The sequence below is a fragment of the Panthera pardus genome, unplaced genomic scaffold, assembly GCF_024362965.1.
Source record: "Panthera pardus isolate Hobbes unplaced genomic scaffold, ASM2436296v1 HiC_scaffold_2, whole genome shotgun sequence".
In the NCBI taxonomy this organism is placed as follows: Eukaryota; Metazoa; Chordata; class Mammalia; order Carnivora; family Felidae; genus Panthera; species Panthera pardus.
Genome location: NW_026526765.1, coordinates 91,678,120 through 91,693,629, shown reverse-complemented (window position 1 = coordinate 91,693,629; position 15,510 = coordinate 91,678,120). Strand labels below are relative to the sequence as shown.

Here is a 15,510-nt window from a genome sequence, read left to right as displayed (position 1 = left end):
TGTGTGTGTGTGTGTGTGTGTGTGTGTCTGTGTGTCTACACATACACCTACCTTCAAAAAGCTCATAAAGCATTAAAAGGAGAAAAACACACATAATTATCCTTAATACATAGTAGCTAATGAAAGAGCTCAACAAAGTTCCAGATCAATAAATATCCAGATAGAATATTAGAGGGAAATAAAGAGAAAAGTGACTATTTCTACGGAAAAGATTCTATTGGATATTCCAGATGACTTAGAACAGACTCAGGTGTGGCAAATCTGGTTCCACGAGGAGTGACATTTGGTGCTATTATAATTGTTTTTGTGATTTTCAAAAATGCAATGAATTACCACAGTTTTGAAACTCATGGATACAGCATAAAAATCAATAAGAATAGAACTCTTATCTTTGAAATAAAATGACCTCATTATGGAATTAAGCTGTCTTACTTTTCTTTGCCACAGAAGACATTAACAAATTTATGCCTACTTAAAAGTACTCCCCGATAAATGCATTTCAAGAAGACTGTTTTTAAAAAGCACTGACTATAACTGCACTTCATTTGCAAATGATAAACAGACTGCAGCATCTATGCTTCCCTGCTATAAGCAAGCTCTCTTATCAGAATGTAATCAAATTGCTCCATTGCTTAGCAACCACAGGTAAAGAGTTAATAGGCCAGGAGTCATGATTCTGTGGGAACAATCTGCAGGTCAATAGCATGATTTCAAGGTGGTCTGCCATCCTGCTGTGACACTTTCAAACCCATACTGACAGGAAGCATTAGACTAGAGGAGAGTTAAAATGCAAATGCTCTCATAATCGATTGAATTGACCTATCCATATTGTGATCTGGTCCAATCTGCTGCATCTATAAATCAACATCACAGCAAAAAGAGCACCACAATATGGCTTCTAAGGAATTTCTGTTTTACCAATTTTAGGTAAGCCAAAGAGGAAGGCACACGTAAATTAGAATGAAGGCAAGGACTCCAACATTCATGCCACCAACAGGAAATCTTAGGAAGAGGAGCAGTGGCTGGTTGAAATGGTTTTTGGAAAATATTACCTGTAACCATTGCGACTGGTCATTGTGGCCAGAGGTCCAGGCATTCACTTTGCCCTGTTTGTCCAGCCGAGCTTTCCTTGGTTCCCAGGTGAACATGTCCATGTTGAGAGTCCTGAAGATGCTGGAGGCGGTGATCTGATAGTCTTGTATGTGTCCTGATTTCATCCCCAGAGGCTCTGAACAGCCTGAAAGAAAATGAGAAGGTCTCCATGAGAAAAATAATGGATGACCCTGCAAGTTTTCTACGTTCATTTTGCAGAGGCAAGAGAAGATTGAGCTTAATGCTATTCATTTCCCCAAAGAGAAAGCATCTAAATCCAAAAAAAGGCTATAATCAGAACTAAATCTGGAAAAAAAATCGAAACACAAGATAGCCAATTCAGACTATTTTGTCGGAATATATTTTGGAAAAATTGAAAACAAGACAGACAATTCAAACCGCTTTTCGGTGATAGATGATTTTGCAGAATGAAAACAAGGCTGAAATGCCTTTTCCTGTCTCATTACTGATAGCCTCATGACTATTCCCGTGTTTTCAAAAGTTTCATTGTACCTTTAAAAAAGAATATTTTCTCACAAAATATATTTGGTTTTCTTTTATTTGTTTCCATAATGCTGCAAATGAAAATTCCCTCAGTACAAAGTCATTTTCACAAACTGCTCCAAAGGTATATTACAAACTGGACAGTATTTTGTTTTCTAAGAAATGTCTGTTAATCTTTGTCACTGATTCCTATAGCACCAACATGGCTTCTTCTGGATGTTGAGAAAGCTTATATTTACTCAATGTATACCATGTGTCAGGCACTGTGCAAGTATAGAATTTAAAGTAATAGATAACAGAAGAAAATAAGCTGATTCTAGCAAAAATCATTCCTGAACAAGTCTTATTATAAAAACTGACATTTTGGTCATACTCAACAACCTCTAGTTTTGGATATTTTTGAAAGATTTTCAGATCTGGCACATATATCTTCAGGTATGACATGGTGTAAAATTTGGGTTTGTCTGTTACTAGGAAATTGTGTGTGTGTGCACACACACACACACACACAATTTCTCAAGGAAATGTACACACCATTTCCCAATCTTGAATTGCAACTGTGACAAAATTCCATTCACAAAGCTCATAATAGGAAGCACGATTCTCTTATCATACTAGCAAATATTCCATATGTATAATTATAACATTCTGACCGAGAAACACATAAGTTTGATCTTCAAGAAAGCCAAGATAAAAAAGAGGACTTCTCTAATCAAGGCCTCCATCTCCGTGTAATCTACTGCTTCCCCACTTGCTCTCTGTATGGCCTTTTACCTATTCTTTAACTACTTTATGCCTTAGTTTTTTCATCTGTAAAATGGTAGTAACATAGAAACTACCTCAAAAAGTGTTCTAAGAAATTAGTTAATAAATATAAAGTAGTTAGAAACCGTAGGCATATAGCTAACATTCAGTAAATGTTAGCTGTTTTTATTATTTCCCTAAAGCTAATTCCAACAGGAAACAATGTTAAGTCCCCAAATCAGCACAGCAGTGAGTACTAAATAATGGACCAGGATTGGTTGCATTTCCTGAAACTAGGCCATTTTAAGTCTAAGGCTTTAAGAGAGGGGGCTTAGCACTCCTCATTGATAAATAATTCTTAACTACAACCCATTGCTTTCTGCTCTACTCAACCTAGATCACTTCCTTCTTGAGGCTCCCCCATGTTTGCCTTCACCTCCACCTTCTAAGAAATGCCTTTCCCATGCAAACGTGGCAAAAACTCACATGAAGAATTAGCCACTTGTGTGCCTAACACAAGTCTTGTTGGGTTTTAGGTGTAACAGATCTAGACCCTAAGTCTCAGGATAAAAATAGCTCCAAATTCTAAATATTAGTTTTGGAGGAGAAAAATTTCATGACAAATCTCAAAGATTCTAGAAAGTTCCAAAGTCTTAATGACAAGCCATTTGTCTTCAGGCCATTTGAGGGTACCATGCCTTGCCTGCATTACAGATTTCTGACTTTTTTATTATGACCACCAACTCCCCCACAGCCACTCTGCCCTGATACTAGAATCTACGTAAAACTCTTGGCTTGCAGAAAGATACAAGGGGAAAGGGAAGGTAGTTGTTTTTCTCATTTTGTGATATAATATTTAAAGTCTCAGATGGAAAAGGGATGCTTTTACTCTGGTCATTTCTGCTTAGTCATAGAATTCATTTTGTATCTACTCTGTTGTCTAGTATCTAGCCCAGAGTAAGTGCTGAATAATTTGTTCAAAGAATGGATGAATGAATGAATGAGTTCCTCCTCTAATTATAGTCATGATTCATCTCACTTTAACCATCTTAAATCATATCTCTTTCAGAGAATTTAGAGGATTTTCTTTTTCAAGTGTCTGGGAAAAGATTAACTATTGATCTTCTAGGCAAGCTGAGAGATCTCCTAACAGTTTATTGGGTACAAAAAGGAAGCCTTGTGCTTTACAGTGTTGCAGTGGATTGTGGCAAATAGTTTGGCCCATTATATTACTGTTTATTTCCAAGTGTTAGAGCTAACCTCCCTGCCAATTTGCCTCACACTACAAAATTTCCTTCTCATCCACATGATTTCACATATATAGATTAATTAACACTTTGACCAGAATGGATGGCACCTGAACAAAATGAAGCATTAACAAAGACATTGATTATCTCTATAGTGAAGTGCCCTAGCTTTTAAAAGCATCCATTGAAAGATAGTATCCTCCGCTTGCAAGTTTGAAATCAATTTGTGGGGTTGGGAGACGGGGTTTGGCTTCTTTTTAAGAACATAAAGTGTGTAACGCGTCAGGTGTAGACTCCTATAAAAACTGAAGTCACATATATTCATATGTTGGGGGTTTAACTGTGCCATCTAAGAGACACTGACCCTCATGAATCAAGAGACTGGAAAATTGGGGAAGGTGATTGTTAAACAACTAAAAACCATGGGGCTTGGCTTCTTCTTGATTGCTTTATGATGAATGACTTAGGGATGACATTGGCTTGTGATGATAGAGTGACATGTAATATAAACACTACACAGCAATTATTCTGTTGAGATTTCTGGCAGTCAATAAGCTGGTTCGAATTACCAAAATAAAGAAAACATCACTGTTAGGATAATTAATAGAACTAAAACCGTATGTTGGTTGCTTTATAAGGGACATCCATATATAGTATGAAAATGTAATTCTTAAAATAGATTCACTCATCCAGCCAAATGTCTCTAATTCCTTTAAGTGTAGTCGGTTAAAGTTTGGCTGTTTTTAATAATAACTTTTATTTGCTTAAAAAAATCATTCCTTTTCTCCATATCACAAATAAACCTAAGAAGGGAAACAGATATAAAGCATATGTTTTAACGTCCGTGCAACCTTTTGAAATGAATAAAAAGCTCTCAGTTGTCCATTTGGAAAGATGTATCCTCCTATTTTTGACTTAGTGGCATTATTGTAAGTTTGATAAAGTCTTTCATGCTAAAAAGTAGGGCAAATGTGAATTTTTGATTTGGCTTTCTACAAAACAGTTGTTTGAACAAAATAATCTCAGGCCATAGTGGCAAAGGTCATTTTTAAATGTTGATGCTAGAAATACAAAGAACAACTACCCAAAATACAGCACAGTGATATGCCTAGACAAGGTTTTCTGTTTAGCTCAGAATCTAGCTATATTGAAATGGGACCACTGTGAGATCTACACATAAGTCTTCATCTTTGTATCTAGTACTGATGCTCCTGGAAGACAAGAATTATTTAACTCTGAGTCCTTTGATAGATTTATTTTTGAGCTGGATAATCACTGTTTGTACAATAAGCAGGTTGCTAGATAAGAATGATAAAGAATGAATTTATAGTAGCTATCTTATTTGTGAAGTATTATCTCCCTGGGAGGAATGATAAATTTACATGTTTCATAAAACCTAAACAAAACAAAATAAAACCAAGTTCTTATGGTGGATGGACAAAGATAAAGCTTACTTTTCTATGCCATAGAGCCTAAGCATAACTGCAATTTATGAGGTCAGGCAGATTCCAGTTTATACTGAACTTTCATCACAAAACATAAATCATAGTTACTACTAAACACAGGACACATTTAAATTTGACAAAAGTTTCCAGTGAGAATTGTTGTACTTTCTTCCACCAAAGAAATACACTGCTCTTTCTACATTAATTTCATTTTGTAGCAAGTTTTAGAACTTGTTGATGCTACATGCACGCGAGCACACGCTGTTTCTAAATGACATCTAGACATTTTGTAGCAAAAATGAATGTTCGTGAGTGTTGAAAAATAGAAAATTAGTAACAGACTACATACAAATATGTGTTTTTTTTTCTTTACAGAAAATACAGAAAAAAAAATTTGAGACTCACCGGATAGTTCACATCCAAGAAGTTCCATTCTCAAAGTGCAATGTCTTCGACAAACTTGGGGATAGAGTCTTACATACTGAGCTTTTATGGGAGGTGTGAAAGAGTTAGCATAGGGTGTGTTGTTATCAACGTTTCCACGAAACACCTGTGTAAAGAGATAATATAGAGTTTAAAATGATTGACTACAGCAGCTTCTTTTCCTATTTTCAAATACTGACCCTTTATCCTACCCAATGTAATCTTTCAAAAACTGGATTAAGTAATTTGGGGATCTGAAGCATTTAGGAATCACCTTGCCCTCAGCAGTGAATATACAACCTATGGATAAAGTCCTAATTAAAGCTATAAACCACTGTGGTCCATGGTATAATCTATACTCTACTATGATGGTCTTGTCGATTTTAAGGCCAGTCCTTTAGAGCCAGGGGAGTGCTTCTTTATTTTTTTGAGAAATGGGCACCTTAAACTTTTCACCTTAATCTGGGTCTATCCATTCATGCTGCTACTTAGTATTTATAGGTTTGTGGGGTTTGTTTGCTTTTTTTTTTTTGTTTTATTGTGTGTTTTTTTTGTTTGTTTTTTTGTAGGAACCAGTCTTCACTAATGTTACTGGATCACTCAGTCTCTCTAAAGCTATGATGAGACTTATGATGCTTCAGGGTCTGATTCCTCAAGATTACTTTCTTATCAGTCAGTCCCAGACCACTGGATGAGAGAATCGTAAGTTTTTTATACGTATCTCCAGTGAAAAACAGTGTTTCCCTCTAAAAATTAAATGCTAAAATGTGTTATTTTTAATTCTTTTAAATCCCATTCTTGTTTTACTTTTTTATATAGCCTGGTAATCAGAAAACTTTATTTAAATTCATTAAAGAAATTTTAAAAAATCTTTCATAAAATTTATCAGAGTGTAGTTTAGTGATTTGGTTTTAAATGGAATGAGGTGCAGTCCTGATATTTTTAAGATTAAAAATTTTGAGGAAAAACTGATAAAAAATTGGGACTATCATGTGAAAAGGCAAAGTATACACTGAATATTGTATTCATTTCCTCTAAAATATTTTATTCTGCTAAATAACAAAATTGCCTTCTAATATAAAAGTATACAAACATACATTTTTTTATTTAAAAAATATTTTTTTCTTTAAAAATAGTAATTTTGATCTGTACTTATTTGATTAAGGAGAGCGCTAATCTGTGAAAAACCATAAAATGAAATTTTTATTTTAATTAAAGTAAAAATTAACTGTTCTATACAGGACTTTGTGATGTTGTGATAAACTGTTTACACAGCCACCAATTAAAATCTGAGAAGATTGTAAATAGTAGCAAGCGTACATATGTTACTTGGAAAAATTCCTTACACCCTACACTCTACTAATCCAATTAAAAAAATCATAAATGTATTTGCAACAACATAAGGAGCCTGTTAAAGACTAAGTAAGTATTTGGCAATCAATGATTATTAACGGTATTTACTTTTAAATGAAATATTTAAATCAGTCTTACCATATCTTCATTAGTGCCTTTTACTTTGTACATTGCCCAAGTTTTTCCATCATTACTATAGGCAATTTTGTAGGATTTTATATACTCTGGACTTCCAATCCTCTTGGCTCCTTGGGTAATAACACCAGTAACTCTCATTTTTCTTTGTAAATTTATCTGAGGAGACAAGACATAACAGTAATTTCATTTCTTTCAAGATGACAATATTGACAATATCAATTTTGGGAATGGGACATTTTCATTTATTAGTATAGATTTAAAATAACACAAAAAGCTAATAATTTTCTTATGTTTTTTTCACCTGATTATTAAGTATATGTCAACCTCAGTTTCAAAATCTTTCCTTAAAAGAATACATTTTTTTAAGTAAGCAATATTTGTGAATAAAGTTTGAAAAGGGCAATGTGTCTCCAAAATATAAGAAACATTTGCTTGGTTATGATATGGAGGTATGATTTTGTAAACTAAAAAATGGAAATATTATCTTGTCAAAATTACCTCAGTGACATTACTCTGAAACAGTAATGTCACCATAATTTTAATGTGTCTCAAAGTCTTTCAGCTTCAACAAATCCATGTAAAATAAAACATGAAAACTGTCAGGAGATCTTTGAATACTAGAATAAAAAAGGGTAAAGGTAACAGTAAAGATAAAAAGCAAACAAATAAAAAAAAGCAAACAGAATTATCTTCATTGTCAGGATCCTTATAGTGTAGTCTCTGCTATGTGTTACGGATGGTTTTTCAACACATAGTTGCTTTCCTCTTCATTTCATCTTATAGAGACTTTCTCTTTTTTTTATGATTTTATTTTAGAAAGAGTAAGTATGCAAGAAGGGGAGAGGGGCGGAGGGGGGGAGGAGGAGAGAGAGAGAGAGAGAGAGAGAGAGAGAGAGAGAGAGAGAGAGAGAATCTGAAGTAGGCTCAGCACAGAGCCCTATGTGGGGGTAGATTCCACAACCCTGGGATCATGACCTGAGCTGAAATCAATAATCTGATCCTCAACCAACTGAGCTATCCAGGCACACCATTATGAAGGCTTTCTAACTGGAATTTTCTCTCCGTATTTTCTCCTGATTCCAAATCACCTTAAAATAGTTTGTTGCAAAATAACAGTCATCTAATAAAAATTTTAATATTGTTTTCAAATTTAAATAGGGAGCTCCTTTTGACATTCAATGTATAAATAAATGCTAGACAAAGGTAAGAAAAGTTTTTACATACAGGGCAAACATTAAGAATTGTTCCATTCACTTTAAAATGCCCTTATGATGTCTATAAAATCTTACAGTCAGTAGAAAGGTACTGCCTCACTGTTCTTGAGGGAATGCTATAAGCTCTCTTCTCACCAATCACATTATCCTATAATATTGAGTTAATAATTCAGATCCCATTTTCCAAAGAAAAACAGAAAATCTTCAGATTCATGTAAGTGACCAGGGTTTGTCACCCTCTGATGTGACTAAGAGTTAACATTTGAAATGGTAGAGGATGTGCACAAGGAAACCAGCTCCTCTTTAAATCACTACACACACACACACACACACACACACACACACACACACTATATTCTAAATATAGATTCATGTTACATATTCAAAAAAGTTAAAAATGAGAACTAAGACAATAGCCAAATTATGGAAAGAGTCTAAATGTCCATTAATTGATGAATGGATAGAGAAATTGTGGTTTATATACACAATGGAATACTACTTGGCAATGAGAAAGAATGAAATATGGCCTTTTGTAGCAACGTGGATGGAACTGGAGAGTGTTATGCTAAGTGAAATAAGTCAGGCAGAGAAAGACAGATACCATATGTTTTCACACTCGTGTGGATCCTGAGAAACTTAACAGAAGACCATGGGGGAGGGGAAGGGGGAAAAAGTTACAGAGAGGGAAGGAGGCAAACGATAAGAGACTCTTAAAAACAGAATAAACTGAGGATTGATGGGGGTGGGAGGACGGGGAAAGTAGGTGATGGGCATTGAAGAGGGCACCTGTTGGGATGAAGACTGGGTGTTGTATGCAAACCAATCTGAAAATAAATTTCATATTAAAAATAAATACAATACAATACAATAAAAAGAATAGGTAACTTCCAAAAGATACTTTGTTTCAGTGTATTAGGTAAATTAGCACATTGCTGTGAAAGAGGAACATTCTTCCAGTATCTTATGTATCATCTTCTTTTTCTTTAATCTGAGACTCTTCATAGTCTACACCTTCTAATATATACAACGTAAAGAGTGGACACTTTGAATCATATTTTCTCCCATTTTGGAAGCCAAATTCCACCCTTGATATAGCTGAACATTCCTTTTCAATTATCTTTTATCTTGTTTCAATTATCTTGTTTATACCTCTTATAGAAAGCCCAATTATCTCTGCTAGAGTTTTGGCTGATGAGCTGTAGACTAATTTTCTAAAGCTTAAATTGTGGAAGTATAACAATCCAAAAATTTGCGCACATGTTTCTAAGTCATTCAAAATGATGTTTTAAAAGATTCCTATTTGCTTTAATATTTACAAGCTCTGAGTGTAAATCTCAGCGAGTTGGTATTCCAGATGATAAAGCAGCACACAACTTGCACTGTATCTACTTTTAGTAGGTATTTGTAATTAAATATCAGTGCTATTTCCATTCAATAAGAAGTGTATAGAATGCAGATTCTGGGATTATTAACATTTACTAGGTTTTAGACTTTTGTGTTCTCATATACCTAGCACTGTTAAGCTCAGATAATGAGAGACTCGGTATAAGATGGCTAAGATTTCACTCTCATGGTCACATTCCAAATTAATACCTGGAGTCACGTTGCTGTCAGAAATAAAATGAGCCTTGGAAGAAGGCTATCGCATGATGTTTGAAACATCACCACACAACTCACTGCAAGAAATCCCCTTTCATATCATTCCAATATTGTTACAGTCTCTTTGTAAAATAAAATTGGCTAAAAGGTGAATTGCTTCTTATTCTGTTTATTCTGCTTGTATGAACCACCCCAGACACCAAAAGACTGCTGGGGATTCCAAATTTACATTCCAGAATTCCAAAATGACTCCCTGAGCTTGATGGATGTTCAAATATAGAATGAAATATTTTCACTTATTTATCTGGTTTCAGAGACATTGTTGCTCTTCTGGGAGGTAGGTAGATTGCATGACCTTAAACAAAAATGTATTCTAAGGTATTCTGAGTGAATAGTGTCCCCTGCATTAATAAAAATATTGAGAAACATAATCTGGATCTAGAATGCCTAGAACTCATGCAAAGGCCAGCCAGAGGCTAAAAATGGACTGATGATTTCAACCCTGGCTCTTGTCAGTTCCCACCAATACAATCGTGGACAACTTGTCTAAGTTTTTTGAAATTTAATTTCCTCCTGTGTGAAGGGATTTTAATAGAATTATTACACATGAAGATTATATGATGTAATGCATGTAAAATTTAATAACACCTGCCACCTAGAAAACTTTTGGAACATTTGCTTTTAGGGTTAATTTTTAGTTTTTGTTGTTGTTATTTAAATGAAAAGCATTCCTTTGTTTGTTTGTTTTCTACCCTTAACTATTTGGTGTTAGGGAATTTGGACTTCAAGAGGTATACTCTATGTATTAAAGCTGATAATCATAATAAGCATATGAAATAATTTGGAAACAACTTCCTAAGCTATGAATTTGATAAGACATTTAGGGCTACTATGTTTAAATTGTGTGTGTGAGTGTGTGTGTGTGTGTGTGTGTGTGTGTGTGTGTGTGTGTATGAATCCAACCATTAGCTTCAACATGGGGTAAAAAGGAAACTTAATGGGTTCCTGACAAGATAGAAAGAACATGGGATACTGGCTCTCTTCGGCACTGGAGATACTCCACGGTAGAAAGTTGCTGAGTAGGCACTGAGACTTATCAAACTCTAATACAAAAAACCATGAAAAGCCCTTAGTGTAATAAGAGCTTTTGACGTCCCCGTGTATGTCTTTGTGTCTGGGATGCACGGAAGAGAATTCCAAGGGCTGTGATGGGTAAGAGGCTTGGGAAGAGCTTTCTAAAATATGCCATTTCTCACTCTCATTTTCTTGTTCCTTCTCGATTTACCCAGTTCCAGTCTACTACCAGCAGGAGGAAGTGGTAAAATGTGGGCCAGACTGGAACACGGAGCCTATGGTCACTAATAGGCCTGAGCAGTTCCCCTTCTACACTCCACATCCCTGTCTAAGGAGGTAAAATAGAGTGATGGAGATCCTGATAAAAGCAGTGTCTGGGGCAAATGAGGCAGGGAGAAGAGAGATTAGGCGTAAGTACATATTATAGCTCTGTCATTATACACCCTCTATGTACCAACTCAGTCCACCTGGAGTAGTTGAAATTAGGGCATGGACTTCACCTTGTCCTCCAGGTACATCACTAGCCAAAATATTAATACAAACTCTCTGAGAAATGCAAGCATTATAATTCAAAGAAGAAGAAGAAAAAAGAACAGAACATACTAGAAAAAAAGGAATCTAATAGAACTGACAGGTTAAGATTTTAAAATAAAAAAAAAAATCCCTGCAAAGATAAAGACATTTTTGAAACATATTACTGGAGGGGCGCCTGGGTGTCTCAGTCGGGTGAGTGTCCAACTCACAGACCCCTCTTTGAATCCTCTGTGTCCCTCTCTTTCTGCCCTTTCCCCACTCATGTGCACTCTCTGACTCAAAAATAAATAGACATTAAAAAAAATAAGAAATAGAAGACTGGAACAAAAAAGAATCAACTTGAAATACTGATTTTAAAAAATATAATTAAGGGGTGCCTGGGTGGCTCAGTCAGTTAAGCAACCAACTCTTGATCTCAGCTCAAGTCATGATCTCACAGTTCATGAGTTCAAGCCCCTATCAGGCTCTGTGCTGATGGTGTGAAGCCTGCTTGCAATTCTCTCTCCTTCTCTCTGCCTCTCCCCTGCTTGTGCTCTCTCTCTCTCTCAATAAATAAACATAAAAAAATAAAAATAAGAATAAAAATATCATTAAAGTTAAAAAGAGTTTAAAATGAAGTTAATTAATGTTCCCAATGGGGTGATTTCAAGCCAAAAACAGAGCTGTAGAATAAACTAGTGAACACAAGACAGGTTATGGAACCCCTTCCAGAAGGCAATAGGATGGGATAGAGAGATTGCCCACACTGGCAGATGATGTAACAATTTACTCTGAGAATCTGAAGAAGCAACAAATAATAAAAACTAATTAAAAAGTTCTGTAAATTTGCTTAATATCAGATCAAAATATAATCTGTATCAGCAATGGTTGAAAATGTAATATAAATAATGAAAATAATGTGACACTGGCACATGTGTAGGAAGACAGATCAATAAAAGAGTAGAAAATCAATAAACAGATCCCACTACATAAGGAAACTTTATATATGAAAAAAGTGATTTTCAAATCAGTGGAGAAAATATAGAATGTTCAACAACTGGACTGGGATAATTTGGTAGATATGTTAAGTAAGTAAATTTAGATCAATATTTTTCCTTTTATCCCAGAGTAAATTCCAGGTAAATTAAACACTTAAATGAAAAACAAACAAACAAACCATCAAAGGATCAGAGGAGAATATAAAATTAAAAATAATCTCAGAGATGAAAATGACTTTTTAATCATGGCACTAATCTTAAAAATGTTAAAATAAAAATTTCTTTAAGATAAAAAGCAAAATAAAATACAAATGACAACTGGAATTACTATTTTCTAATCACATCATGGCAAAGAATAGATTAATCAAAGAAATGAGGAGATCTTACATATTAACAGACAAAACACAAACAACCCAATAGATAAAACATGTATAAAGGATTTTGTTAGTTGACTTCAGAAGAAATATATATATAGATCTTACACATATGAAAAGATACCTACTCTTACTCATAATACAAATTAAATTAAATCTATATGATACTATAATTCCCACAATATTACACAGTATTCACTGAAGTGTAAAGAACTTGGCAAGCTTGCACATTCCTGGTGGGAGTATAAATGACAGTCTTTGAGGAAGGACTTTTATGAATTTAGTGACATGAAGTGAAATGACAAATGCACATTTTCTTAAACTCAGAGATTTCATTCTAGGAATGCAGCCTACAAGTATAATCACACATAGGCAAATTGATGTGGGTACAAAGTTGTTCCCTGCAGTGCTGTATATGCAGAGCACAATTACAAACAATTTAAAATGTCTATCAACAGGGGTCTAAGTCATTTCATTATGGAAAAGTCCAGAAAATGGAATACTCTTCAGTTGTAAAGCAAAAGAACAAGAAGGAGGGAAGAAGGGAGGAGTAGAGGGAGAGGGCGAGAAAGAGAGAAGGAGAGAGACTTTAGCATAGGATTTAAGAAATTACTGCTTGTCCAGTTTTGGTGTGCTATCAAAGAAGAATATCTGCAATTATCTGGAAATTGTATGGAAAGAGCACTAAGATGTTGGCACCATAACAATGTGTGCTGCATACTTTTGTTTATACTACTGTAAAGGGCAAAGAATACATATATATATTTTCTTGTACAAGATTGTCATGTCTCTGAAAGCCAAAACAAAAACAAAAACTGGTTAACAATGGTTGCTCTAACAGGAGGTAAACAGCTGGGTCAAAGAGGGAAGAAGAATTTTGACAGTACTGTACATACTCTTTTGTGTCTTCTGAAACTTGAAATACGTGATGTCTTACCCATTCAAAATATAATTACAGTGAAAGAAAGCATATGATTGATAATAAGGTGTTATTTACAATAGGGAAAGTTATTTGAAAATATCTAGAGATTAAGTGATTCTAGAAAATATCTAGAAAGTATTAATAAACAATTAATATGACCTTGTAGAAAATATATTTTAACCAAAAGACATAATGGAAGACCAGTTTATATTTTAATGGATGAGACAACATAATACATTTGTTCTCTTAATTTTGTTTGTAAATTCTGTGCAGTTTTTATCAAAATCTGAAAGGATACTATTTTGTGTCATGATAAATTTATTACAAAAATCTATACTTTTATTTTAAATTATACAGAGAAAAATTTCCATCATACTTAAAGTAATCTTGGAAAAGATGTTAAAAAGGGGGAAATGTGCCATATATTAAGACATTGGAAAACCATTTAATTAAAAAAATAATGTGATACTAACTTAGACACAGAAAAATACCTAATTGGCATTGGAACAGGGGTCCCGGAAGAGGCCTGGATATATATTTACACTTGAGCCAGCATTACAAGTCAGGGGGAAAGGGCATGTTGGGAAAATTGATTCTTTATATAGAGGAAAACAAAGTGGGATTGGTATGTACTGAAGACCAAATGTGAAAAGTAACACTATTCATCTAATGGAAGAAAAGGTAGAAACATATTTTTGTGACTTCAGAGTTGAAGAAGCTGTTCTGAAGAAGACCAGAAAAGCACAAAATGAAATGGGAGAAATGAAATTGCCTCCAAAAAAAAAAATTCAAGGTTTCTATTCAACCAAGTACCTTAGGGGTAAAGTTGATAGAAAAGAGACAGCTTGGGAGGAGAAATCTGTAATGTCAAAAGCTGACAGGAGATTATTTAGTATACTAGTTCTCGAACTTTTAGGTCTCAAACTCTTTTACTTTATTTTTCTTTAATTTTTTTTATTTTGAGAGAGACAGAGAGAGAGCTGGGAAGGGGCAGAGAGAGGAAGAGAGAATCCCAAGCAGCCTCTGCACTGAGAGCTGCCTCAATTGTCGCCACCCAGATGTCCCAGGATTCCTTTATTCTTAAAAATTACTGAAGGGCTCAAAGAGCAAATAAACTCACACATGGCATTTTGGGATGTGTGTGTGTGTGTGTGTGTGTGTGTATCATAATATAGAAATGTGCATAGTATATTATATATATGTGTATGTGTATATATACAGAGTGTATATATATATATATAATAATGTAGAAATATACATAGCATATTATATATATATACTTATTCTATTCGAAATTAAACCTGACAAATTTAAAAATACTTATTAATTTCAAAATAACAATAATAAACCAATTACATTTTCACATAAACAATATATTTTTATAAAAAATAATTATATTGTCCCAAACCAAAAATGTATTGAAAGGTTATTTTACGTTTGTATGAATCTCTTGAGTATGTCTTAAGAGAAAACAAGTAGGTTCTCATATTTGCATCTCTGTTTACTCTATTACAAAATATTTTTGGCTGAAGTATATGAAGAAAATGCAGGCTCCAATGATATGTAATTGTAAAAGGAAGGAGTATTTTTTTTTTAAATTTTTTTTTTTTTTCAACGTTTTTTTATTTATTTGTGGGACAGAGAGAGACAGAGCATGAACGGGGGAGGGACAGAGAGAGAGGGAGACACAGAATCGGAAACAGGCTCCAGGCTCTGAGCCATCAGCCCAGAGCCTGACGCGGGGCTCGAACTCACGGACCGTGAGATCGTGACCTGGCTGAAGTCGGACGCTTAACCGACTGCGCCACCCAGGCGCCCCAAGGAAGGAGTATTTTAATAATCTTTCCAGAGAATATGTATATTCCTCTTT

The 15,510-nt window shown here is 34.5% G+C and overlaps 1 protein-coding gene across 2 annotated transcripts in view; it reads right to left on the bottom strand.

The window, feature by feature from the left end:
* Nucleotides 1-15,510, bottom strand: part of EDIL3 (EGF like repeats and discoidin domains 3) — a 416,155-nt gene that overhangs the window by 101,102 nt on the left and 299,543 nt on the right. For both annotated transcript variants that reach the window (XM_019462837.2, XM_019462838.2), the window contains 3 exons: nucleotides 6,947-7,102; nucleotides 5,438-5,582; nucleotides 1,053-1,237 (listed from right to left, as the gene is read on the bottom strand). In XM_019462837.2, the coding sequence (XP_019318382.1) occupies nucleotides 1,053-1,237; nucleotides 5,438-5,582; nucleotides 6,947-7,102 (486 nt within the window). The remainder of the gene's footprint in view (nucleotides 1-1,052; nucleotides 1,238-5,437; nucleotides 5,583-6,946; nucleotides 7,103-15,510) is intronic.